Below are 27029 nucleotides of genomic sequence, written 5' to 3'. Positions count from 1 at the left end.
TGGATGAGAGGCATAAATATGGTGAAATTGTAATGCGTTTTCAAAAGAACTTGTTTGTGTGTCCATCTTTGTTGGAAAACTCCATTTTCAGTTGTCTGATGTCATTCTTTTCCAATAGAGAGCGTTTTTTTGAAACGCTGTTTTCGGATGAAGGGAACCGCCTTTCTAGTGTGGATGAGAGGCATAAATATGGTGAAATTGTAATGCGTTTTCAAATGAACTTGTTTGTGTGTTCATTTTTGTTTGACAACTCCATTTTCAGTTTGCTAACCTCATTGTTCTCCAAAGTATACAGTAGTAGAGAGCATTTTTTTTTTTTTTTTTCTTTTCGAAACGCTCTGTTTTTGGTGGAGGAAACCGCTGTTCTAGTGTGAATGAGATGCGTAAATGAAGCGAAATTAATCGATGAAAACAAATTAGTGTGGACATGGTTTAAAATAAAATCTAAGCTTTCATGGTGAGCATCATGGAACAGTTCTACAGTCTTGGAACAGTTGGAAATAAGTAAGATTTACAAGGGCTGGGAGTTATGCTCTGCTCTAAAATATTTGTCTGCATATTGCTGTTTTGTAGAGATTTGTGAGCAAATGTTTTTTTTGTTTTTTTTTTATCATTTTGAAATTATTTTCACTGATACAGTTGACCAGTTCACCTGATTAATTAGTGAATCAGTCTGAATCCAATCGATTCTTAAAAGTCCTTATCCAGTAATCACAAACGACTGGAACGTTCATGGTAAAGTGCATGGAAATTCATTGGTGTTTTGCAGTGTCATATATAACATAGCAAGCTTTCTTAACTCTCCACACATCTGCCATTCGTCACCATTCACCTGCCCTTCCTGCTAAACAGTCTGGCTCTCTTCTACAACTTTGGCAAGTCCTGGAAATCTGACCCTGGCATTATCAAAGCCTCTGAGGAGCAGAAGAAAAAGGTAAAATGTCAAATAGAAGAGTTCATCTGTAATTACACCATGTGTTTAGCAGGCCTGACCCTGACTGACCATATTGTGATTGTGTTGAATATCATAGAATCTAGGGGGTAAGCTTACATTTTGTGATTGATTTATAAACATGTCTATGTCATTTTCAGAAATATTTGACAGTTGGGTGAGCTTGCACTTTTTAACGAGTTGCAGTCTTTTCTCTTAAGCTCTCCTTTTTTTTTTTTCTTCTCTAGACTATAGTTGAATTGGCAGAAACGGGTTCTCTGGATCTCAGTATATTCTGTAGCACCTGTTTGGTAATTATGACTCTTTTCCCATTATAAAAACAACTGCTTTAACACTTAACATTCTTCACACAGGTGTTGTCCTTGAAAGTGTGCCAACTGATAACCAAATAGTCTTATTTGCATTGAAATTTGCATTGAGGTGCCCTCACATAAAACACAGTTTAACGGCCTGTTCTCCTCAGATACGGAAACCCATCAGATCAAAACACTGCGCCGTGTGCAATCGATGCATCGCCAAGTTTGATCACCACTGCCCGTGGGTTGGCAACTGCGTAGGTGAGTCTCCCAATGACGCAATAGCACATGTTCTTCCTAAAAAGAGCTTTTCATTTGATATTATTAACATGAAGAGCCTGAGAGTGTTCTCTGAGCAGATTTATCTGGTTTTGAGGCAGGTCACCTGAAAATTGCATCTCAAAATCTCCCTAAAACAAAACACAAAAAACAAGGTTTTTCACACACACAGGCCTCATTACTTGGTGAAAAAGACCCTTATAGTAGTTCTGTACTTCGTAATCATTTTTTCTTGTTTCAGCACTCACCTAAAAACTTGGCTTCAGAGACAAGTCGAGTCAGAAGTCATTTCACACATATAAACACGCACACCTGCTCTCAAACTATCGATATACACCCTGGCCAGCCAACTGTTTAATTTGTTGGATTAGTTTGAGCCAAAGTCTGATTGTTGTGCATGAAATTGGGAATGTAAGAGAGAGAGATGTGACTCATTCCTCTCTTCTGTCTGATGATTTAATTATCTTTATCTCTGGACAGGAAGTGGAAACCACCGTTATTTTATGGGTTATTTATTCTTCCTGTTGTGTATGATCTGCTGGATGATATACGGCTGCATTTGTTGTGAGTTATACGCACACACGTACAGTACACACTTCTGTGCATTTATTTGTCTGTCTGTCTACATACACTGGCGTCCAAAAGTTTGGAATAATGTACAGATTTTGCTCTTATGGAATAAATTGGTACTTTTATTCACCAAAGTGGCATTCAACTGATCACAGTGTATAGTCAGGACATTAATAATGTGAAAAATTACTATTACAATTTGAAAACAATATTCAGAACTTCTTAAACTACTTCAAAGAGTTCTCGTCAAAAAATCCTCCATGTGCAGCAATGACAGCTTTGCAGATCCTTGACATTCTAGCTGTCAGTTTGTCCAGATACTCAGGTGATATTTCACCCCACACTTCCTGTAGCACTTGCCATAGATGTGGCTGTCTTGTCGGGCACTTCTCACGCACCTTACAGTCTAGCTGATCCCACAAAAGCTCAATGGGGTTAAGATCCAGAACACTCTTTTCCAATTATCTGTTGTCCAATGTCTGTGTTTCTTTGCCCACTCTAACCTTTTCTTTTTGATTTTCTGTTTCAAAAGTGGCATTTTCTTTGCAATTCTTCCCATAAGGCCTGCACCCCTGAGTCTTCTCTTTACTGTTGTACATGAAACTGGTGTTGAGCGGGTAGAATTCAATGAAGCTGTCAGCTGAGGACATGTGAGGTGTCTATTTCTCAAACTAGAGACTCTGATGTACTTATCCTCTTGTTTAGTTGTACATCTGGTCTTCCACATCTCTTTCTGTCCTTGTTAGAGCCAGTTGTCCTTTGTCTTTGAAGACTGTAGTGTACACCTTTGAATGAAATCTTTTCAAGCATTGTATAGCCTTCATTCCTCATATCAATGATTGACTGATGAGTTTCTAGAGAAAGCTGTTTCTTTTTTGCCATTTTTGACCTAATATTGACCTTAAGACATGCCAGTCTATTGCATACTGTGGCAACTCAAAAACAAACACAAAGACAATGTTAAGCTTCATTTAATGAACCAAATATCTTTCAACTGTGTTTGATATAATGGCAAGTGATTTTCTAGTATCAAATGATCAATTTAGCATGATTACTCAAGGATAAGGTGTTGGAGTGATGGCTGCTGTCCTCTTAAATAGTGATGGTGCTGTGTTTTACATCAGTAATGTCCTGACTATACTTTGTGATCAGTTGAATGCCACTTTAGATGAATTAAAGTACCAATTTCCTTCCGAAACAGCAAAATCTGTACATTATTCCAAACTTTTAGCTGCCAGTGTAACTATTTATCTGTCTGTCTTTTTACATAACTGTCTGTCTGTCGACATCTCTGTCTATCTATATGTCTGTCTGTCTACAAAACTATCTTTGTCTGTCTATTTTCATAACTGTCTGTCTGCATAACTATTTATCTATCTGTCTGTCTGTCTGACTACATGTCTGTCTGTCTGACTTCGTTTATCTGTCTACATAAACATTTATCTGTCTACAAAAGTATCTAACTGTCTGTCTACATAACTGTATGTCTGTCTGTCTACATATGTCTATCTCTCTGTCTGTCTGTTTGTGTACATATCTGTCTGTCTACAAAAGTATCTCTGTCTGTCTGTTTACATAACTGTCTGTCTGTCCACCAAACTATCTGTCTGTCTCATAACTATTTGTCTGTCTGTCTGACTACATGTCTGTCTGTCTACATAACTATTTATCTGTCTGTCTGTCTGACTACATGTTAAATGTATCTGTCGGTCTGTCTACAAAAGTATATATCTGTCTGTCTCTTTACATAACTGTTTGTCTGTCTACATATGTCTATCTGTCTGTCTGTTTGTCTGCATATCTGTTTGTCTACAAAACTAATTGTATGTCTGTCTGCATATTTGTCTATATATATATATATATATCTGTCTGTCTGTCTACAAAAGTATCTCTGTCTGTCTGTTTACGTAACTATCTGTCTGTCTTTTTGTCTACATGTCTGTCTGTTTACATAACTGTCTGTCTGTCTGCATAACAATTTTTTTGTCTGTATGTCTGACTACATGTTTCTCTGTCTACATTAAAATGATCTGTCTGTCTACAAAACTATCTGTCTGTATGTGTACTTATCTGTTTATCTATCTGTATGTCTGTCTGTCTGTCTTCATAACTATCTGTCTCTCTCTGTCTGTCTGTGTGTTTGTCTACATGTCTGTCTGTCTGCATAACTATTTATCTGTCTGACTACATGTCTGTCTGTCTACATACAGTAACTGTTTATCTGTCTGTCTGTGTACATATCTGTTTATCTATCTGTCTGTCTACAAAAGTATATCTGTCTGTTTGTCTACATAACTATCTGTCTATCTCTCTATCTGTCTGTGTGTTTGTCTACATATCTGTCTGTCTACAAAACTATCTGTCTGTATGTGTACTTATCTGTTTATCTATCTGTATGTCTGTCTGTCTTCATAACTATCTGTCTATCTCTGTCTGTCTGTGTGTTTGTCTACATGTCTGTCTGTCTGCATAACTATTTATCTGTCTGACTACATGTCTGTCTGTCTACATACAGTAACTGTTTATCTGTCTGTCTGTGTACATATCTGTTTATCTATCTGTCTGTCTACAAAAGTATATCTGTCTGTTTGTCTACATAACTATCTGTCTATCTCTCTATCTGTCTGTGTGTTTGTCTACATGTCTGTCTGTCCACAAAACTATCTGTCTGTCTGCATAACTATTTATCTGTCTGACTACATGTATGTCTGTCTACAAATTTATCTGTCTGTCTATCTATCTATCTGTTTGTCTACATATCTGTCTGTCTGTCTATCTTGTTTATGAGATTAGATGGCCTCTAGATGTTTGTGATGAATTGACATTGATTGTCTCTATAGACTGGAGGATTCACTGTGTGACCAGCTATACTAAAGACGGCTTCTGGATGTACCTCACTCAGATCGCCACCTGCTCGCCGTGGATGTTCTGGATGTTCCTCAACAGTGTGTTTCACTTCATGTGGGTTGCTGTGCTCATTATGTGCCAGCTCTACCAGGTGAGACACAAACACTTGTTATAAGTCTAAATGTGTTCTGTAACTAAGTGAGCTGCCTACATAGTTCACATTTTTGGGCATCATAGGTCTGATGTAATTTTGTACTGAATTGTTTTTATTCCAGTACAAAAATGGATTGAATATTGTTCTAATTGAAATGTTAATTAAAGTAACAATGAAGTATTTAAATATGATAGCCACATGCTAGTATTGGACATGTGAGCATTAGTGGAGTCTCTATTGTGCTTCATTTGAGGAGTGTTGTTTGAGCCATGTGTTTCAGTTTAGTAGCCTTCCATTTCAGTTATGTTGCTGCCTTTGTAGACCGCACGGCAGCTCACTAAGGTTCGGAACAGAGTTTGTGTTTTTTGATATGCTGCTCTCTCCTCTATAGATTGCTGTTCTAGGCATCACAACAAATGAGCGAATGAATGCCAGAAGATATAAGCACTTTAAAGTCACAGCCACGTCCATCGAGAGCCCTTTCAGGTGAGTTGTTTAAATGAGACCAGCTGAGAACAGCTCATTTTACTTGCCCTAGACTGTTTAAACACACAAGGGTGTTAAACGAGTAACAGTGAATGGTTCCTTTGTAAAGCAATCATGATTCATGAATCATTTTATGGAGGAGTACTTTGTATATTCACTGTAATTACGTTGGTTTTAGAGTCATTTGACTCTATAATCTGTTTAAATGTTTACAAAAATGATGCTGTTGGCAATTGACCCTTCGCTAAGCCTCGCTCACCTTAGTTACCGCTGCTAACTCGGTCAGTAATTCCTGTTCCTATACAAACATCAGATTTAGTCAGTTACCTCTGGAATGAATTAATAAATGTCTAAACATTGTCACCAGTAATTTTCATGGCTTTTTTTTTGCTTGTAGTCACGGCTGTATGCGGAACCTCATAGATTTCTTCGAGTTGCGCTGCTGTGGTCTGCTGCGGCCCGTGGTTGTAGACTGGACCTCCCAGTACACAATAGAGTACGACCAGGTGTCCGGCTCAGGATACCAGCTGGTGTAGCGCGGTCAGAAGATGAGAGAGAAGTGCTGCTCACCGGGACCATCTTCTTTGCCGAGAGACTACAAACCTCACCCAGTCAGGATTCGCATGCTGTTATTGGCTACCGTAACCAACCGACCCGCCTCTACCTGCCCACTGCACCCGCCCCCCTGCCATAGACAGCACTACGAGACGCAGGGTCGAGAGGAACAGGAAGAGGAGGACTTTAATGACATCAGCAGCATGCAGCATACTCTCTATTGGTTGGAAACGTTTTTTTGGATTGTTTTGCACACAGGGTGCTTTTCCATCGAGTTCATTTTACTGTTTTTGTCCTGTGGCCCCTTTTCTATTGCTTTTTTTTTTATGTGATATCAAATATTCATCATTTAAATCCTGGTTCAACTTGGAACTCTGAACAGGATTGAGATTCAGCATAGCATAAGCGGAAGTTGTGTGGCAAGAGAGAATTCACTCAAAAATGAAATTCTGTCATCATTTAGGCACCATTATGTTGTTCCAAACCCTGAATGACTTGGCAAGCTGTTGTTAAGAATGTTCAAACTGCTCTTTTCCATACAATGAAAGCATATAGTGACTATAAACTCTCAAGCTCCAAAAAGTGTCATAAAAGTAGTCCATATAACTCGTGAACTATATTTGTGGTACTTTTACGAGAAGAAATATAACAGCAAATGGTTCGAAATGACCAGAATGACAGTATTTTAATTTTTGGGTGAATTGTTCCTTTAAGCTGCCTTGATTCTCCTGATCATGATTCTGTATGATTGCCTGAATTTTGCTGATATTTTGATATCAATCTGATCAAAACAGGCATCATGTAGTCGCATGACTAGAGAGATGCCCTCTTAAATAATGTGACGTAAAACATATTTATTTTAACCTATTTATAGAGTATTTTTCAAAGAGTAAGTATGGTACCATGTGGTCATTTTACATGTTTTCAACATTTATACATTTCAGTATATGTGTACATATACAGCATGTTTAATAGTTTAGGTGGGTGACAAATCTCACAAAACCTGTAAAGGTCACATTTGACTTGAAAATCAAAAGTATGAAACAATATATTATATTTTGCCATATATACAATGTGTGTGATTTTATATATATATATATATAAAAAATTTTTTTTTTGCACCTACTTTTTAAGCATTATTTAAGATTATTTGCAAATAATTTCACAATGCGTCAATCATAATGGTCCTAAAATAGGCTTAATTGTTTTATTTAAATGATCTTTTTTCCCGTTTTGGGGTAAAATTTGGCCTTACCATGTTCTTGACAGGTTTCGTGAGATTCACCCTGGTGCCCTTAGATTTTAAATAACACACTCCTATGTGAAACTCTATTTATTATGTATGTGTAGTTTTAGAAAGTTTATACATTAAAAATGCTGTTTTGGGAAAGCCATTAAGTGGACCTGATAGCTGTATAAACTTAATGGAATATACAGTTTAATATGCCAGCCCGCAAGAGGGGCTCCTTCCGTTTGTTTTTTTATTTTTGGTCGTGGCGGCTTTTTTGTCTGCCTAAAAACAATGCACTGATTTTTATTTTATTTATTTTATTTTTGTTGTTACTGAAGAATCAAGCTTGATATTCCACTGTCTCCGAGGGAGCTTTGCGTTTTACGTAAAGAGCAAGCTCCTCCACCTTTTGCTCTCCTCAGTTTCCTCTTCCTGTTGGTGCGGTATTGTCATAGCAGCAGCTGACGGGATGAACTTGATGTAAAGAATGTGCATCTGTACATAAACAATTTATTTCTGTGAGTGACTTTTGTTTGTTTTTAATTTGTCCGTGTTAGTTGAAGCTGCTCCTATTTTTATTTTTTTTATCTTGCCACAAAACAAAATCGTCTATTATCCAAGTGTATGACTGTAGCTTTTAGTGGTGTCTGGCACTGCTGTGTATAATAGACCTTTTACCCTGCAAGTCTTCACTGCATGTGTAAAGCCTGGACATGGGGCCGTTACCATAGTGACCACCCCTCCCATCCGACAAACCGCCCCACGAGCCATGAATCTGTAAATATGAATGTTCAGTATTTGCAAGAATTTCTTTTTCTTTTTTTTCTTTTTACATTTTAAACCGAATTCACAAAATGCAAGCAGAATTAATGTGCAAATAATTCATAAAACCATTTTTTTGCATAAATTGCTGCATTGAATTGTATGTTTCATAAATGCTCTCGTATCAATTATCACATTCAATTCAATATGACACACCTTTCCAACACCTGGCTCACCACTTGCGGGTGAAGTCTCCATTTTCCATACAGTAAATCTGCCCGTGTTTATTATGCACGGGACATGCGCCGCACGTAATAACCGTGCACTGCTCCACACAATCAGTTTCCGTGCTAGGATGTGCAGTCAAGTCAAGCGTGTACCTTCTGGAAATTTACATAAGCCAATTTTAGCCACAGGAAGTGGGAAAAGTTTTAGGAAGTGAAAAAAATGGATACAGCATTAATGTGTTAGTCAACTATTATCGCAGAAATTAACGCATTCAGTGCGACAATTTACGTAAGAACGGTTTTATGACCATTCTTGCGTAAATTCTCATTCAATTTGATGCAATAATTAAACAGTTTTATAAAAATTCTTGCCTAATAAATGTCATTGCTCATTGTGACAATTTAAGAACGGTTTTAAGAATGTTCTCGCGAAAATAATCGCATTAAATTCGATGCGACAGTTTTCGCTATAATTTACACACATTCGAACATAAATAGTTGCTTTGAATTCAGTGTGATAATTTATGCAATAACATTCATAAAATTGCTTGTGTAAATTCTCATTTAATTCAATGCAACAATTTACATAAGAATGGTATTAAGAACGTTCGTGCATAAATTAACTAGGGCTGTGATGCGATTACATTTTTTAAACTAATTAATCATACAATTTTGTGATTAATCATGGTACATTATATAATATATTTACTTTATACTTTGTCTCAAAGAATTTGCAAGAAATTGGTTAGTCATCATTTATTTTAATTATTTAAATGTATAAAATGTTAATGTCAGTTTTTGCAAATAGTTGATTAGACACATTTATACAGGTATAAATGTGATACAATTATATATGTTTACATGCCATAAAAGCAGTGGGCATGCTGTAATAAAAAGTTGGGCAAAATTTTGCCTGTTTTCCAGTGGACTTTTTTTTTTTTTTTTTAATAATAAGGGTCAAATGGGCAGATTCAATTCTCTATCGCATGGTTTCGCTTCTGACACTGGTTCAGATGACAGGGAGCGTTTTCAGGCAATGCAAAGAGTTAAAGCAGCTTACCCGTATCTCTCCCACACCTGGCTCACGCTTGCGTTTGAAGCCTCCACTCTCCGAATAGTAAATCCGCTCCTGTGTTTATTATGCCCATGGCATGCATTGAGCCCAATGAATAAGCGTGCACTGCTCCACACAATACATTTCTGTGTTAGGATGTGCTGGCGAGTCGAGCGTGTACCTTCTGGAAATTTATAGATGGCGATTTTAGCTACAGGAAGTGGGGAAAAACAGTGAAGTGAAAAAAAACATTGCGTAAAAATGTTTTTAAACAGTCAACTATTCAATTTCTTGGCCATAAAATGATTGCATTCAATTCGATACAACAATTTACATACGTTTAATAAACAGTTTTGCATAATGCGAGAATTTAAGAAAGATTTTACTAACGTTCTCGTGAAAATTTCCGCATTAAATTCGATGCAATAAATTACACAAGAACGTTCGTGAAACAGCTTACATAAATTGTTGCTTTGAATTCATTGTGATAATTTATGCAAGAACGTTTGTACAATTACTATTTTTAAATGTTAAACAGTCAACTGCTATATCGCAGAAAGTAATGCGTTAAATTTCCCAGCCCTAAAATTAACGCATTCAGTTCAGTGCGACAATTTATGTAAGAAGTTTTAACAATGTTCTTGCGTAATTTATCGCATTCAACCCTGCGACAATTTTCACGATAATTTACACAAGAACGTTCGCGAATCCATTCTTACATAAATTGTCGCTTTGCATTGAATGCGATAATTTATGCAAGAATGTTCATAAAATTGCACTCGCGTGACAGCGTTCAATTCAATGCGGCAATTTAAGTACGAACAGTTTTACGAACTATTTACACATCCATTCTGCATGTGTTTTGTGAATTAGACCTTATGTGTGTATCGTTATTGCGTGTCCCTCATGGTCTGTGGGCGCTCGCTATTGATCAATCAGTTTTTTGCAGATGTATTATATCTGAATGTTCCATTCTTGTTAATTCATATTCAGATCTAAAGGGTTTCTTTTTATGTTTCATTGCTGGGTTTGTTGTATCACTGGATGTACAAATTTTAAAACAAATGCCAGAGGAGACATAAGAAATGCAGAACTGTCATGCTGTAATTGAAGAGAGTGCATCGTGATGACATTGTCTGAAGTGGATGCAATCGATGGGCCCATACTGTAATAATCACAGTAACAGTCATTTATTAGGATGAAAATACATGTGACACTGTTTTTAGAATATAATCACTCTGTTGTTCCTACGCCTTTAAGGTTTGGCTGTTTTCCCACCCTGTAAAAGCACATGCTCATCTCCAGTGCCTCAGCGGAAATCAGGACGTCACCGTACTCTGCTTCAGATGTTAACTTATTGGGCATGGTTCAATTTTAATGGCTTTATTAATAAAACATTGAAAGGTGAAAGTCCTGTGTGTTAGTTTTCAGTATAACAGCCATACTCTGTGCAATGAAACATGGTTTGTCTTTTAATAACAACTTGAATAACTGCTAAAATGTAACTTTTAAGCAAGACCCTTAACAAATGAGTACTTTATTGTGTTTATTTCTTTCACAAACATATGCTCATAAAATGTACTACTCTTGAATCATTTAACCAACACTTTAAATGGTGAATCTCATGAAATCTGTGATATCCAGGTCTAATTTCCCTCCCAAAACCAAAAATTGCATTAAGAAAATAAAGCTTATTTTTAGGACCGTGACATTATTATTATTATTATTTTTACATTCTCGCTATCATTGTAATCATATAACGGTAGTAAAAACCGTACTACAATATAAAATACTTTAATGCGAATTAAAAAAAATATATATATATATATATAACAATGAGAATTGGTGCTGAAAATGTCAGATACAAGGTAACAAATCTTAATGGTCCTAAAAATAGGCATTAAACTAAATATATTTCTTTCTTTTGATTCTGGGAAGAAATATGGCCCACATTTTAAGATTCACCCTAAAAAGCTTTTGGAATTAGTAAAAAGGTTTTGATTATAGTAAAAGAAATGTACATGGTCACAAATATCATTGAATGTGCACCAGAGCCCCTGCACCCTGACCATAGCCAAATCCTTTGGGTCCAAAGTTCTTCGCATAACATGCTAAAAAAGAAGAAAGAGAGTGGAAATTGAGCATGAATGGTTAATCAGTGAGTGGTACGAGAGAACATTGCAAGAGACCAGAGTGCTGAATTTTGCCTTTAAGAATTTTCACATGTGATAAGATTATCTATAGCTCTCTCAAAGAGGTCAGAAAGTTCATCAAAAGTTACTTGGTTACGATCGGATGATTTCAGTCTTGTGCTTCAAGGTTTTCATGTTAATCAAGTTGCCAGCTTTGTCCCTGTTATCTATGACGAACAATGTGACCCCATCCAAAACCTAATACATTTCACAAGACATTTATTGAACCATTTTGAGAGGTTGGCTATGTTGCTTAACCGTGGTCATTTTGACCCGAACACATTTTTTTGGCTTTGTTCACTTATGGTGTCTGAAACTTTTTTGGGACAATTTTCTTTACATTTTTCTGGTTTTATTTCACTTTGTTACACCTATTGTGTTCCCGGTCTAAAGTGACCGGCCGTTGGAAATGAATGGATTAGACCAGTGGATCTCTACCTTTTTGACTCCAAGGCCGCCCATTGTTGGAGAAAATATTCAAAGGCCCCCTCATGTAGGCTATAAGATATTTATATCCTAAGATATATCTATTATAAGATTGTGGAGGTGAGGGCGTGGTCGAGCGCCCATCTGGGGAGAGAGAGAATGCGGTAAGGACATCCACCAGAGATTAATTGCGACTAATTACCATTTTTGTGTTCACAGTGATAGTCGGGGGAGATAAAAGACAGTCTAGTCCAGAGAGAGAGAGAGAGAGAGACACGTAGTCTCTGGTCTGTATTTCTCTGTTACACTGTGTTTATATAGTGTTATGCTGCAAAGCAGACTTTTGGTTGAGTGTGAAGCCGCAAAGCAATTTTCTATAATTTTTGTTAATAAAACTCTGACTCACATGGACTGTGAATACCAGCTCCCGCTTCCTGCTTTGATCCAAATACGAACCTTTGCTACAAAGATATTTCCTTAAAACTTGTAATTCCAGAAATGTCTAGAACTGTATATTCTTCATAAAAAGCAAGCTGTTGAATTATAGTAATTATATACAAATGATAATCTATCGTATTTTAAATAAGAGACCTTGAGGCCCCGCTGGAAGTGTGCTGAGTCTCCCTAGTGAGTCCCCACCCCCTGGATGAGGACCACTGGATTAGACAACAAAATACAGAAATATGAAGCATTCAGGAGCATCCCAATCCTTTAGGTGAGCACATATGTGGATGTGTGTTTGCACACACAAAGTCCTCGGACATGTGCACACACACACACACACACACACACAATGTGTGTTAAACGGCCTTTTGTGCATTGTCTTTCCATGTACACTCTTTGAATAATATTTCAAGATCTACTTATGTTGTGTTTGGGCTCGTTTGAATCGGGATCGTCTGCTGTAAGTTATGATATGTCGTTGTCTATGTTATGCAAGTTTCAGGACGTAATAAGGAAAAATGTCAAAAAGACAATCCTGTTTATTATAATTATGCAGTTTGGCCTCTTGGTGAAACAAATTTGCTCATTGCGTTTTACAAACTGAGACCTTTCCAACGACATAAAACACATGGTCATTTTTGACCGGCAACACAAAAGGTATTAGCACAAACGAACAACAACACAAGGGTTAAAGGAATATTCAGGCTTATTTTCAACTTAATTTCTATGTTCAAAATGTGTTACATGCTGCTGATTTTTACTGATAATAATTTTGTCACATAGTAGAGAGTGTTATAAGCAAATGGAAAGTATTTACAGTCATACTCTTACAATGAAAGCCAAGCAGGCCGAAGGGTTTCAAAAGCAAAATGGAAAGGAATTATTGAATGAGAAAATTATCATCTATTATTTGCCAAGTGTCTAATTAGTTCATTTTGATGTGGGACTACTTTTCCAGGTGCATGAATGTCCGGTTACGCATTACTAACGTAATTTCTGTGAGTTTGCTGCATGTAAACGGTTCCTTTCTGGTATCTGTGCGTCTATAATAAGAAAGTTACCAGGTTTAGCAGCTTTACATGGTCATAACATTGGAGTTAAAATATTTGCTTAGAATCATAAGATTTTATTGTACAGATTAAAAACATTATTTGACTATTTTTAAGATTTCACACATTTCAATTTCATATCAAAATTCCATCAAATTAAATCGTGTAATTTTTAACAAAATAAATTAATAAAACGTAAAATATTCAGGTCGTTTTACATACTTTTTTTTTTAAATACAGTTACTCAATTCAATTTGATGGAGTTGTTATGAAATTGACATGCACAAATAAAAAAAAAAAATTAAAAAAAATATTTATTTTTATTTTTACGCATTTATAATAGTTTTAAAGTCTTGTGGTGATTCTCCTTGAAAAAGTGTGTATTTTAAAATATAATAATTCAATATTTCAGTTTTATCAGAATACTTTCAGTTCTTACAGCTGCCATTGTAAGTGTATTTACTTTATAAGCGTTTTCTGTTTGTTTGAGGGACTAGTTCAAAGTTATATTTTTTTAGCAATGTCACAGGTGTTTGTTTCTTTAAACAACCTAAAATATTTCGGAATATCCTAATTTCATAGCATAGCAAAGGTTTGGAGGATGTGCATTATATTTCATCTTGATTTCATAGAATATCTGACCTTTGCAGTAGATTTCTCCCTCTTTCTCTGTTTGAGTGGTCGACTCCAAACTCTTCCCACATTTGGCACAGCGAAAACAGTTCTTATGCCACGGCTGAAAGACAAGAGACAGGACCCAGGGCACAGGAGTAGAGCTAAGATTAAAAGTTAAGTGCAGCCGACTGACATCCTCCCTAATTAATAAAACGAAAATTCTGGACCTAATCCTGCATGTAGATCCAAAGATCTATTAAATGAGCTGTTTTGGCAGTAGACCTGCAAGCATCTGCAAAGAAAATGTCAATGGAATCACTGACAAGAGGTGAACTTTTGAACTCATGACTCAAGAGTGTATGTAACTGTGTTTCCATAAACGTGACTGAATTCACTCTCCTGTAATGTCACTTCATATCAGGGCATCAAGGTTTGCTGCTAAGGCATCTGTTTACATTTGTCGGCCTTATCTGGTAACTCACCTTCCCCGCGCTCATTACTTTCTCTGCGGCATAAACTGACTCTCCACAGCGTGCACACTTCTCCGAGCCACCAAACTTCTGTGCAAACTTGGACGGGTTTGGATTGGTGGTGGGTCTGTGAGTTTGGGTTCTAGGTAAGAGAGACAGAGAGAGGTCAGATCATATTTTCTGAATCAAAGCCTAACGAGGGGTGGCACATGTCTCAGCTGCCCTGAATGAGTGGCTTTGTGTTGGGTCGGACAAAGAGGATGCCTGGGGTCTGTTCGGCTGTACAGGAGCTCAGCTTACATAATAGATGCTTTCATAACAATAATCGCCTGACGCTGGGCCTGTAGTCACTGAAACAGTGACTACACTGGCACTAAAAATGGCTTCTAAGTTTTTGAAAGTCTAAGAAAATGTGGATTAACCTTGTGCGACCCCCGTGTCCACATGCGTGGACGTTGTATTTTGGCTTTGCTATACGCAACGCATAATTTAAATTCATTTAAACCGACTGATCTCAGTTCAGGAGACTCTGGGCTGTCAGTAAAGGGTTCAACTTTGGATACGGAGTCATGTGACAAAACAACATGGCGCTGACCACAGCGGAGTTTGTCTTTGGGAGAAATGCAAACAAAAATACATCTGGTAAGAAACTTAATTATGTTTTTACATTTAAACCTGTTGGAGTCAAAAGATTAGAGTCTTTAGATTCATTCGATATGCCATTTTTAAAATTTTTGCGATGTATCGCGAAACGCCACGCTGATAAACACAATGTACACTAATGTGTACAATAGCGCTTTTTTTCCTTCGAAATCCAATATTTACTGTGCATTATCAAATCTGAAAAATGTTGCTTTCAGGGGCTTTAAATGGAGTTAGGATGAAAATAAGGTGCATTTCGAACTGTTCTGAGACCAGTGCAGACAGACAGCACACTGGAGGTTAAGTCATTCACTAAATAGGGAGCAAGGGAGCATCCTAAAGCTCTCTATGCATTCAGTCCTAAAATCTGACCAAAAGTTCAGTTTCAGTTTTCAGGATCACTCAACATGTTTGACAGACATGGGACAATGATAATCAGTACATAGATTCAGAATTTATAATGTATCATTTTATTTCAACATGGTTGACAGTGATTGGATGATGCTGGACATAACTTTAAATCAGAATTATTTATGCTCATTTCAGATGTCTGTAATGTCTTTACACTTTCTATAGCTTAATATTATTTAAAAAGTAACAATTTAGTCCCGCTGTCCACATATGTGGACATCAATTTTTAGGAAAACCATTTGCACTAGAATTTTTATTTTTATATAATTTTTTTAGCATTTTTATTAGGCGCTACTAGTTACAAATCAAAAAGGGAAATGGAAAATGCACACAGCAGTCACGCTTGGGTATCGGGAACTTTTTCACACACTACTTTCTCTGGATCGGAGCATAATCATGGCCGTGCCTAAGGGAAGGGCTAAGGGGGTACTGGCCCCCTTGATATTCCGTGTGAAACTTCTAACATTTTAATTGGTGAACTTTTGCAAACACAATCAACGGCATTGAATTCTACGTACGCTATAAACTGGTTACTGTCCAGCAGATGTCTTTCAGAAAAATAAAACGCACTCACTCTTCTGGTTTGATGCCCAATCTCTCGCCACGGTCCATATTGAGCGTTCCTGCCCCTTGGCCGTACCCGTATCCTTTTGGACCGTACTTCTTACCGTAGCAGGACTTGCAGTAGATTTCCTGGTCATGGATGGCCAGTGTGGTGCTGTCTAACCCTTTCCTACAGACCACTAGAGAAAAAAAAAGCATTAAAACTATATTTTTTAAAAATACATGCACAAAACTCACCACCAATGCTAGGGTGTTCTTGGTGGTTGTTTACTAAATCATGTCAAAAGACCCCAACCCCAAGTATCTTTGATATATAATCATTTTAATCTCATGATTAGAGGCTTCAATGCATAAAATGTGTTTATCATGTGCTTATGAATCTACACTGACTAGATTCCTTGTCTGTTGTTTATGGTCAGCTGATTAGGGATCAGAATGGCACATTGTCCCGGACAGCAAATTAAGCAGGAAAACACCTGAACTATTCATACAACTGAACAAACCATCCCTGGATTCCATTGCTGTGATTATGTCATTACTTAACAACATTATAAACGTCCAGTGACTCAAAACCACGTCAGTGTGCACAAAAAGTTTGTGGAAACATCCAGAACCGATTAATAACTTCAATCAATGCAGTGAAAACTAAGACAGAGAGAGATGTTTCACCGCTCAGTAACTCATCGTCGGCTCCTTTCTAAACAAATGGCTTTTTTGTCGGCTCACAGAAAATAAACACTTATGTGAGCTGGATTGTTTTTGCCATTTTGGTAGCAGAGCGCTAATTTGAAGCATGTGTGTCGAACCATAGTGCACCTCTCTTAAAAACATCTCAACGTGTTCATAAACCTTCCTGCTGGTGTTTGGACGGGTCACTGGAGGACAAACACAAAGAGGGATGAATGCACTGACCTTTAAAAGAGAAAAGGAATGGTACAGCTTCCATAAACTATCGACACAGAGCTTGTCTGGCTGTGCGGTCATAAAAATAATATTGAATATAGGGATTTTTGATTGGTTTAACTTGAAGCAAAAAAATTATTTACTGAAAGGTTAAAGATGACGACTGTAAATTGCTGTCCAAATTGTGTGTTAATTCCTTTTAATAATGCAAAACCATTGCATTGTGGCATTCTTTTCATGAAAATGAACGCTTCTGTGCAGTTGGCAATCAGGCAACACTGTAGCACTTAGCGGGTCAAAATGACCCGGCTCCTTAAATCTCAGTTTAATAGTAATAATTTGCACATTCATGTTATGAAGTTTCAGACCAATAAGTTAAAGTTGATTGGTGATCAGCTTTGAAGTAAAATAAATTGGTGTTAAAAGTTTAAGCCGGTCAAATTGACCCGGAGCTTCATTAAAGGTACACTCAGTAATTTTTTCCACATTAAAAATGTTTTACTCCAAAAGAAATGAATTGTAATTTTGAAACGTATGTATAAAATCATGAATACTTACACAAGATGAGGACTGTAGTAATATCAGTAACCTTATAAAAGCTGTTTTATTCAACATGGAGAGGGTCCCCTCAAGGGGGCTGCCATGTTATGATCACATGACCAGCTGAACACTACTCGCTTAATCTCAGTAACGGCCCTGTTGTCTGAAACTTTCACTCATGGATTAATTAATCATGGCTGACTGTGAATAGTGAATTAATGCAATGGAATCTGAAACTAAAAACTACTGACAAATAATTATACAATATAATGACATAATATTTAAATTGTAAAGTATTTGGAAGGTTTGGTGTTTTACTAACTACAGAGAAAGCAGCACTTGTGAAAACTCCTTCCATCACATTGAACCTCTTCAGCGTGGTACACCGTTCCATGACACGCACCGCATTTGTTTCCTCCACCCCAGTTGGGCATGGTAACTGTGAAAAGAAAGAATAGGATGTCAAATACATAAACTTCCCAGTTCTGATAGACAGGAAACACATCTGTCCAGTGTGCAACCTCAGGAAACTCTGTCCAGGTCTTTTAAGTGTTTGTGAGTGTCTCATTACTTATTACACCGCTCTCTGGAATGCTTGATTTTGATTGGTCAACCGCAACATTCTCAGGTCAAATATTTTGTATAATGAGCGATAAACTGTATTGCCCCAGGTGATCGATTTCCTACTGTACTAGTTTAATATCTCCCGTATCACTTTGTGCTCTCTTCCTACTAACATAATTAAGTTATTTCAAAACAATTTTTTTGTAAGTACCGTGTATGAAGTTGGAGCACATTTGGTCTATGGTAGGACAAATTCCTCAGTAATAGCCGACTGCAGCCGTCTGGTCTAATAAAGATAAACTACAGACAATAAACACCCTGGAGACGTCTGGAAACACAAGTCAAAACACAGCAGGACCACCAAGAGCTACAGGACAATGGAGAGTCAAATGGAGCCAAATAATTCTTTTGAATCACCACATTGTTAGAAAGATAATGTCCTTTATGTTTAGTACAATAAAGTGGGTGTAAAACTTTTTATATATATTCTCACTCTTAGACCTCTCCAATATGGAGCCCCTTAGAGGACAGGCCGGGATTTCTTTTCTGAAATAGTTTTGTGTTCCCTCGGAATAAGTTTTGTTCCCTCTCAAGTTTTGTGTTCCCTCGCAGTAAGTTTTGCGTTCCCTCGCAGTAAGTTTAGAAAGTTTTGTGTTCCCTCGGAATAGTTTGTGTTCCCTCGCAGCAAGTTTTGTGTTCCCTCAGAATAGTTTGTGTTCCCTCGCAATAAGATTTGTTCCCTCACAATAAGTTTTGCGTTCCCTCGGAATAGTTTTGCGTTCCCTCGCAATAAGTTTTGCGTTCCCTCGCAATAAGTTTTGCGTTCCCTCGCAGTAAGTTTTGCGTTCCCTCGCAGTAAGTTTTGCGTTCCCTCGCAGTATGTTTAGAAAGTTTTGTGTTCCCTCGCAATTGTTTGCGTTCCCTCGCAGTAAGTTTTGCGTTCCCTCGCAGTAAGTTTTGTGTTCCCCCGGAATAGTTTTGTGTTCCCTCGGAATAAGTTTTGTTCCCTCACAATAAGTTTTGCGTTCCCTCGGAATAGTTTTGCGTTCCCTCGGAGTAAGTTTTGCGTTCCCTCGCAGTAAGTTTTGCGTTCCCTCGCAGTAAGTTTTGCGTTCCCTCGCAGTATGTTTTGTGTTCCCTCGCAGTATGTTTAGAAAGTTTTGTGTTCCCTCGCAATTGTTTGCGTTCCCTCGCAGTAAGTTTTGTGTTCCCTCGCAGTAAGTTTAGAAAGTTTTGCGTTCCCTCGCAGTAGGTTTTGTGTTCCCTCACGATAAGTTTAGAAAGTTTTGTGTTCCCTCGCAATTGTTTGCGTTCCCTCGCAGTAAGTTTTGCGTCCCCTCGCAATAAATTTAGAAAGTTGTGTGTTCCCTCGCAGTATGTTTTGTGTTCCCTCGCAGTATGTTTTGTGTTCCCTCAGAATAGTTTGTGTTCCCTCGCAATAAGTTTTGTGTTCCCTGCAATAAGTTTAGAAAGTTTTGTGTTCCCTCGCAATAAGTTTTGCGTTCCCTCGCAATAAGTTTTGCGTCCCCTCGCAATAAGTTTTGCGTCCCCTCGCAATAAGTTTAGAAAGTTGTGTGTTCCCTCGCAATAGTTTGTGTTCCCTCGCAGTATGTTTTGTGTTCCCTGCAATAAGTTTAGAAAGTTTTGTGTTCCCTCGCAGTAAGTTTTGTGTTCCCTCGCAATAAGTTTTGCGTTCCCTCGCAATAAGTTTTGCGTCCCCTCGCAATAAGTTTTGCGTCCCCTCGCAATAAGTTTAGAAAGTTGTGTGTTCCCTCGCAATAGTTTGTGTTCCCTCGCAGTATGTTTTGTGTTCCCTGCAATAAGTTTAGAAAGTTTTGTGTTCCCTCGCAGTAAGTTTTGCGTTCCCTCGCAATATTCCCAAAAAATAATTATTTTGTGGTGTTATGGTTTTACTATAGTAATACCATGAATTTTCTACATGTAACCAAATGCTCTATGTTTTTTTTGTTTTAGTTTTTTGGCAGAAACATGGTTTTACTATAGTAATATTTTAGGCTGTAGAAACAATATTTTTTGGCAGAAAGGGGTTTACTATAGTAATACTGTAGTAACCTAGACTGCAGTAACTGTTTTTTTTTTTTTGTTGTTTTTTTTTTGGCAGAAATAATGATTTTACTATAGCAATATTGTAGTAACTATGAAAAGTAACCATTGTAAATTTATTGTGAGGACACGCAAAACTATTGGGAGGGAACCAAAACCATTTCGGAAAAAAACAAAATTCCTGCCTCCAATAATATTCAAATAAAAATATTAAACACACACAAACTTAATTTGTCGCTTCTTAGTTCCAGGAAAATTATTTAACATGAACTAACAATGAGCAATACTTTTACAGCACTTATTATTCTAAATTCAACATTTAGACCTACTAATAATATAATAATACTAATAATGCCCAACATAGATGGGAACTCCTTCAGTACTGTTTAAAAAGCATCCCAGGATGATACCTCAAGAAGTTGGTTGAGAAAATGTCAAGAGTACATGTCTGCAAATTCTAGGCAAAGGGTGACTACTTTGAAGATGCTAAAATAAAACACAGTTTTGATTTATTTTGGATTTTGTTTAGTCACAACATAATTCCCATAGTTCCATTTATGTTATTCCATAGTTTTGATGACTTTACTATTATTTTACAATGTGAAGGAAAAAAAAAATATATAATAAAGAATGATTAAGTGTTTCAAAACTTTTGACCGGTAGTGTGTATGTATGTATATATATGTATGTATGTATATATATATATATATATTATATATTTTTTTTTTTTTTTTCCCCCAAAGTACTAAAAGTTCAATATACTAACATTAGTTAATGCACTATGAACAAGAACTTACAATGAACAATTGTTTTTTGATAATTTTGTTTTACTAATATAACCAAATATAACATTATTGTAAAGTGGTACCAGTATTTAATCACTTAAAAAGACAAATATTAAATTTGTAGACTAAATATCTGCCATATGTTTCTTCAGTGTTTTCTAATTCCCAACAGATGAGTGTTTATTTAAGTATTTATTTGATGAGGGTTTTGACATATTTTGGCATATGACATTTAAAATGAGTGTTTGTCAAACTTAAAGCGTCCGAAATTGTAGCCTGATTCAGTCTCATTAATTGTTCATTTGGTCAACTTGCCATTAAGATCCATCGTTATAATAAACTAGATTAAAAACATTAAACCTGTAGCCGTTTAGAAAACATCTTCAAGGGGCAGTTCACACCGAACACGTTTTTGTTTCCCTTTGTTTTTCTATATAAACATTCGCTATCAGACGGACGTCTTTGAGTACTGCGTTTTTTAAACGCCGTGTCAAGTTAAACAGAACATCAACTTTAAAACAACGCGTCTCGAGACACCTGCGTTCTATTGATCGCCACGCTGCGTCTGGCTTTTTTAACGCAAGAACGCTTCGGTCTGAACGGCCCCTTACGCATTAGTTTGGAGCTCATTCGAAGATAGAAAAATATACCAAAATGGCTTGACGTTTGATGTTTGACATTCGCCAGACATTCCGAAAAACTTGGACTGTCCTACCTGAGTTTAGGTGTTTTTCTGTGTATTGTCCCAGCAGATTCCCACAGCGCTCCAGTATGGACGCGTGCACTTCCACAAACAGGTTGGAATGACATTATTGAGAATCTAGAGGAGGAGGAGTGTTTATAAACCTGCCCCTCAGCCTGATGACGTCATGCAGAACGGTTATATTTTCTCGCCCACGGCAAAATTATATATATTTGTAAATAATAACAATAATAATTATAATAAGAATAAATAATAATTAAATTATTATTATTATAAAAAAAAAACATAAAAAATAAAAAATAAAAAAATTCCTTAAACAATTGCCTAGATTTACAGAATAGTTATTAGAACTTGGGTAATTAAATATTCTGAGAGTTGTAAATGATAAAAAAAAATGTATATCCTTTCTTAAGTCCTATAATGAGATTCCTGGCATGTGACTTATAATAGTTTATTTATTTTTATTTATTTTATTTTATCTTTTTATTTATATATGTTTTTTCCCTTCGACTTTACTTCTTCTTTATGTTATAATCAGTGAACATATTTATACATTGATCAATCTGAGCAAGTTTGGAAGTTTTACTGAACTAATATTGTACTAATAATTTTTTTGATTTTATATATATATATATACACATACAGTGTTGGGTAAGTTACTCTAAAAAAGTAATTAATTACTAACTACTAATTACATCTTCTACAGTGTAATTAGATTACTGTACTGTACTAATTACTCTGTCTGAAAAGTAATTGCATTACTTATTACTAAATACTTTCTAAAACACTGATCAACCTCGACCAGATGAAAAATACAAGGATAAACATGAAACTGTTCAACATATAAAATAAAATAAATTATTCATCAACTCCCCAAAGAATTTAAGGGGGCAGCGTTAAACTAGAAAACAAACATTTTAACATTAGTTTTCTATTTTAAATTCAGTATTGTTTTATATAGAATTGTTCTATAGTCTATACAGTATTTAACACAATTACATCAGAAGTAACTGTAATTTAATGACTGCAAATTAAGAGTAATCCCTTACTTGACATTTTTCAATGAAAAAGTAATTTAATTACAGTAATTAATTACTTAGTAATGCATTACATCCAACACTGTATGTATATATATATATATATATATTTTCAGCCTTGACATCATGACACCAAAGCTGCTCATTATTCTTATTAGTCACTCAAACTTTCTTTCCAAATATTTTTATATGTTTATTTTAAAATGCACTCCCAGAATTAACTTTAAATTATAGTGTATTTAGATTAATAAACACTTTAAAAATATAGCATTATATTTAAATTCAATGGCTAAATATTATATTAAAGTAAATATGCAATAGAAATATAAAACTGTCAGATTAAAAAACGTGATAATACTGTGGAGAGTGTGGTAAGGGGCCGTCTGTAAAGTCCACACATTGTGCTAAAACTTGCTAATACTGTGGAGAGTTTGGTAAGGGGCCGTCTGTAAAGTCCACACATTGTGCTAAAACGTGCTAATACTGTGGAGAGTGTGGTAAGGGGCCGTCTGAAAAGTCCACACATTGTGCTAAAACGTGCTAATACCGTGGAGAGTGTGGTAAGGGGCCGTCTGAAAAGTCCACACATTGTGCTAAAACGGCTAATACCGTGGAGAGTGTGGTAAGGGACCGTCTGAAAAGTCCACACATTGTGCTAAAACGGGCTAATACCGTGGAGAGTGTGGTAAGGGACCGTCTGAAAAGTCCACACATTGTGCTAAAACGGGCTAATACCGTGGAGAGTTTGGTAAGGGGCCGTCTGTAAAGTCCACACATTGTGCTAAAACGGGCTAATACCGTGGAGAGTGTGGTAAGGGACCGTCTGAAAAGTCCACACATTGTGCTAAAACGTGCTAATACCGTGAAGAGTGTGGTAAGGGACCGTCTGAAAAGTCCACACACTGTGCTAAAACGTGCTAATACCGTGAAGAGTGTGGTAAGGGACCGTCTGAAAAGTCCACACATTGTGCTAAAACGTGCTAATACCGTGAAGAGTTTGGTAAGGGGCCGTCTGAAAAGTCCACACACTGTGCTAAAACGGGCTAATACCGTGGAGAGTTTGGTAAGGGGCCGTCTGTAAAGTCCACACACTGTGCTAAAACGGGCTAATACCGTGGAGAGTGTGGTAAGGGACCGTCTGAAAAGTCCACACATTGTGCTAAAACGTGCTAATACTGTGAAGAGTGTGGTAAGGGACCATCTGAAAAGTCCACACATTGTGCTAAAACATGCTAATACCGTGAAGAGTGTGGTAAGGGACCGTCTGAAAAGTCCACACATTGTGCTAAAACGTGCTAATACCGTGAAGGGTTTGGTAAGGGGCCGTCTGAAAAGTCCACACACTGTGCTAAAATGTGCTAAAACTGTGGAGAGTGTGGTAAGGGGCCGTCTGAAAAGTCCACACACTGTGCTAAAACGTGCTAATACTGTGGAGAGTGTGGTAAGGGGCCGTCTGAAAAGTCCACACACTGTGCTAAAACGTGCTAATACTGTGGAGAGTGTGGTAAGGGGCCGTCTGAAAAGTCCACACATTGTGCTAAAACGTGCTAATACTGTGGAGAGTGTGGTAAGGGGCTGTCTGAAAAGTCCACACATTGTGCTAAAACGTGCTAATACTGTGGAGAGTGTGGTAAGGGGCTGTCTGAAAAGTCCACACATTGTGCTAAAACGTGCTAATACTGTGGAGAGTGCGGTAAGTGACCGTCTGAAAAGTCCACAAATGGTGCTAAAACTGTGGATTTTTTTCTATATAAATGTTCAATAAGGTCAAACAATGTATGAATACAATCATAAAGACAAGTACAGGTGAAGGAAAAAAATAAACAAATAAAATACATTAAAAAAAAAATAAAAAAAATATGTATAAACCATCCAAAATGTATACATAAATAAGATAAAGAAGACAAATCATTTAAAAAATGTAAATAAATATATTTTAACATATAAATGTTTTTATTTTTTTATTTAAGTGTCCCTTATTTTAAAACTTCAAAAGTGGCAACCCTACCTCCAGTACCCCCTAAAAGCATTCGGACACTTGAGGCACACTTAGAAATGTCCGAATAGCTTTCCTTTGATATGCTGTTATGCAAAGAAATAACTTTTTTCAGAGTGACTTAAGTGTCCAAATGCTTTTTGGGGGCACTGGTTGTGCATATTTGTTGTAAAAATTAAACCAAATTTTTGGTGTGTTTTTATATGGATTACAAGCATCACAGAGCTAAAGTATGCTGTCAGATATTCCAGTGTCTTCATCCAGGCTTTCAACTGGAATTCAAATAACACCAATGGTCCTTTAGAAGGAATTTTTAGCGAACAGCACAAGTTTGGAGAGACTGAGGGAATTTGAAGCAGATGTAGCAGGTCTGTCCTTCCTCCTTGTATGGTAAAAGTGAACTCTTTTAAATGTATGATATGTTTATTTAGGTTTCCATACATGTGTCTGTGTCTGACATGTGCTCTTTAACTCGTACAACCACATGGAAGAACCTCTGGAGGACGGCAATGTCATCAGTCATTGAACTGCTTATTCAAACTGGGGCAATGTTAGAATGGAATACTAGTGCACTAGTGTACTACATACTGCATACTGTGCACATGCTATGAATGTTTGGTTATCCTGGTTATTCTTTGCATATATACTGCAGAAATAGGTAGGCTACACAGCCTGGGTCACGTTTTTTATTTCTTATCCACAAAGTTTGGCCCTTCAATTTTGCGTATTTTTTTATTTAATTAAATTTTTTATTTTTTTATTTGGAACGCCCAATTCCCACTACTTAGTAGGTCCTCATGGTGGCGCGGTTACTCACCTCAATCTGGGTGGCGGAGGACAAGTCTCTCTGAGACCGTCAATCTGCGCATCTTATCACGTGGCTCGTTGTGCATGACACCGCGGAGACTCACAGCATGTGGAGGCTCATGCTACTCTCCGCGATCCACGCACAATTTACCACACGCCCCATTGAGAGCAAGAACAACTATTCGGGACCACGAGGAGGTTACCCCATGTGACTCTACCCTCCCTAGCAACTGGGCCAATTTGGTTGCTCAGGAGACCTGGCTGGAGTCACTCAGCACACCCTGGATTCGAACTCACGACTCCAGGGGCGGTACCCAGGCCCCCCCCAATTTTGCTTATTTCAAAGAAACCTTGTTTCAAATGTTCCCAAGGCCAGCTGGCCTTTGTGTTAACAGTGAATGAGGTCATAAAATTGGCTGTCAGGTGTTTTGTTTGTCTAAACTTCATTTATGAACATTGTCGTGTTGCTAGGTGCTATGTATGTTGCTGTGTTGGTTTGGCTCAAGGGCGTAGCCAGGAAATAACTTTTGGGTGGGCCTCAATAAAAATGGATGGGCCAAGTTTTCGCCCAAATTATTTTCCTTAATAACAGAGAAGCGGCACATTCAAAAGGTTCTTTCACACGTTCAGAAATCAGAATTTATGCATTTTTTTTTTTTTTTCTATTTTATAAATATATATTTGAAGTCAAAGAATGATCTGTAATATTCTGGCCCACCCTTGGCTACGCCACTGATTTGGATTAGGTATAATATGGAAAGCTTTAATACAGACCACACACACTCTTCTTATTAAATGTGTTTGCTGAGGAAAGTGTCACTATTATTATTGCTCATACTTAAGAGTAATGGATTTGAACCCATTCAATTTTCCCATTCATTTTTTCCATAGGCTTTTCATAAAATCCTTAATAAAAGAGTTCTAAGTCGTGATCCAAACCAGAGACTATTTAGCATAACATATTTCAAATCTGAAGTCAAATCTAACAACACTGGAATCAAAAAACAAATTTGCTTGTTTACCTCTGATTATGCAGAGACGTGCCACTTCTATTTAAACGAATGGGAGAAATTGGCCTGTCAATCATCTCAAGAATGCGTATGCGCATTAGCTATTCAAACCGGGAAAATTGCTTTTTTAGCGTAATCTGGCCGGCAGTGGACTGACTTGCTAGAAAGACTTTACTAATACAGAAAGAACTACAATCCCATGAAGCATTGCGAATGACGTTATTAAATAATAAATAATAGAAATATATAAAACGATCGATTTTAGATTGTTGATTATAAGTACAGAAACAATATATTTTAGGTTTACTGTAAAATATTCTGATATATACAAATATATATGTTTGATGGTGTGTAGGGAGACAGACTCGATTCCGTCATTGTCTACATTTACATG

General features: G+C 36.9%; 2 protein-coding genes across 4 annotated transcripts in view; one reads left to right on the top strand and one right to left on the bottom strand.

Moving 5' to 3' along the window:
- The window catches only part of zdhhc17 (zinc finger DHHC-type palmitoyltransferase 17), a 31263-nt gene extending 23371 nt beyond the window's left edge, over nucleotides 1-7892 (top strand). For all 3 annotated transcript variants that reach the window (XM_051688633.1, XM_051688634.1, XM_051688635.1), the window contains 7 exons: nucleotides 812-934; nucleotides 1180-1242; nucleotides 1416-1509; nucleotides 2008-2091; nucleotides 4938-5095; nucleotides 5490-5584; nucleotides 5982-7892. In XM_051688633.1, coding sequence (XP_051544593.1) covers nucleotides 812-934; nucleotides 1180-1242; nucleotides 1416-1509; nucleotides 2008-2091; nucleotides 4938-5095; nucleotides 5490-5584; nucleotides 5982-6120 — 756 coding nt within the window. In that variant the 3' untranslated portion in view covers nucleotides 6121-7892. The remainder of the gene's footprint in view (nucleotides 1-811; nucleotides 935-1179; nucleotides 1243-1415; nucleotides 1510-2007; nucleotides 2092-4937; nucleotides 5096-5489; nucleotides 5585-5981) is intronic.
- Nucleotides 7893-8029: 137 nt separating this feature from the next.
- csrp2 (cysteine and glycine-rich protein 2) lies at nucleotides 8030-21891 on the bottom strand. The gene is made up of 6 exons (XM_051688651.1): nucleotides 21798-21891; nucleotides 17992-18108; nucleotides 16237-16405; nucleotides 14622-14751; nucleotides 14167-14260; nucleotides 8030-11524 (listed from the first exon to the last, which is right to left on the bottom strand). Exons 2-6 carry the CDS (start codon nucleotides 18101-18103, stop codon nucleotides 11448-11450), a joined length of 582 nt encoding a protein of 193 aa, XP_051544611.1. The 5' UTR covers nucleotides 18104-18108; nucleotides 21798-21891; the 3' UTR covers nucleotides 8030-11447.
- Between the last annotated feature and the right edge of the window lie 5138 nt (nucleotides 21892-27029).

The sequence above is a fragment of the Myxocyprinus asiaticus genome, chromosome 45 (assembly GCF_019703515.2).
Source record: "Myxocyprinus asiaticus isolate MX2 ecotype Aquarium Trade chromosome 45, UBuf_Myxa_2, whole genome shotgun sequence".
Taxonomy (NCBI): domain Eukaryota; kingdom Metazoa; phylum Chordata; class Actinopteri; order Cypriniformes; family Catostomidae; genus Myxocyprinus; species Myxocyprinus asiaticus.
The sequence above is the reverse complement of the archived record's forward strand: the minus strand, read 5'-3'. Positions and strand labels throughout refer to the sequence as shown.

Excerpts from the sequence above, each read along its gene's own strand:
- csrp2 (XM_051688651.1), bottom strand. The coding sequence starts at position 18,103 with ATGCCCAACTGGGGTGGAGGAAACAAATGCGGTGCGTGTCATGGAACG. Across the intron at positions 16,406-17,991 it reads CAAGTGCTGCTTTCTCTGTA|TGGTCTGTAGGAAAGGGTTA; the intron begins GTTAGTAAAACA and ends TTTTTTCTCTAG. Across the intron at positions 14,261-14,621 it reads AAGTAATGAGCGCGGGGAAG|CCGTGGCATAAGAACTGTTT; the intron begins GTGAGTTACCAG and ends CTTGTCTTTCAG.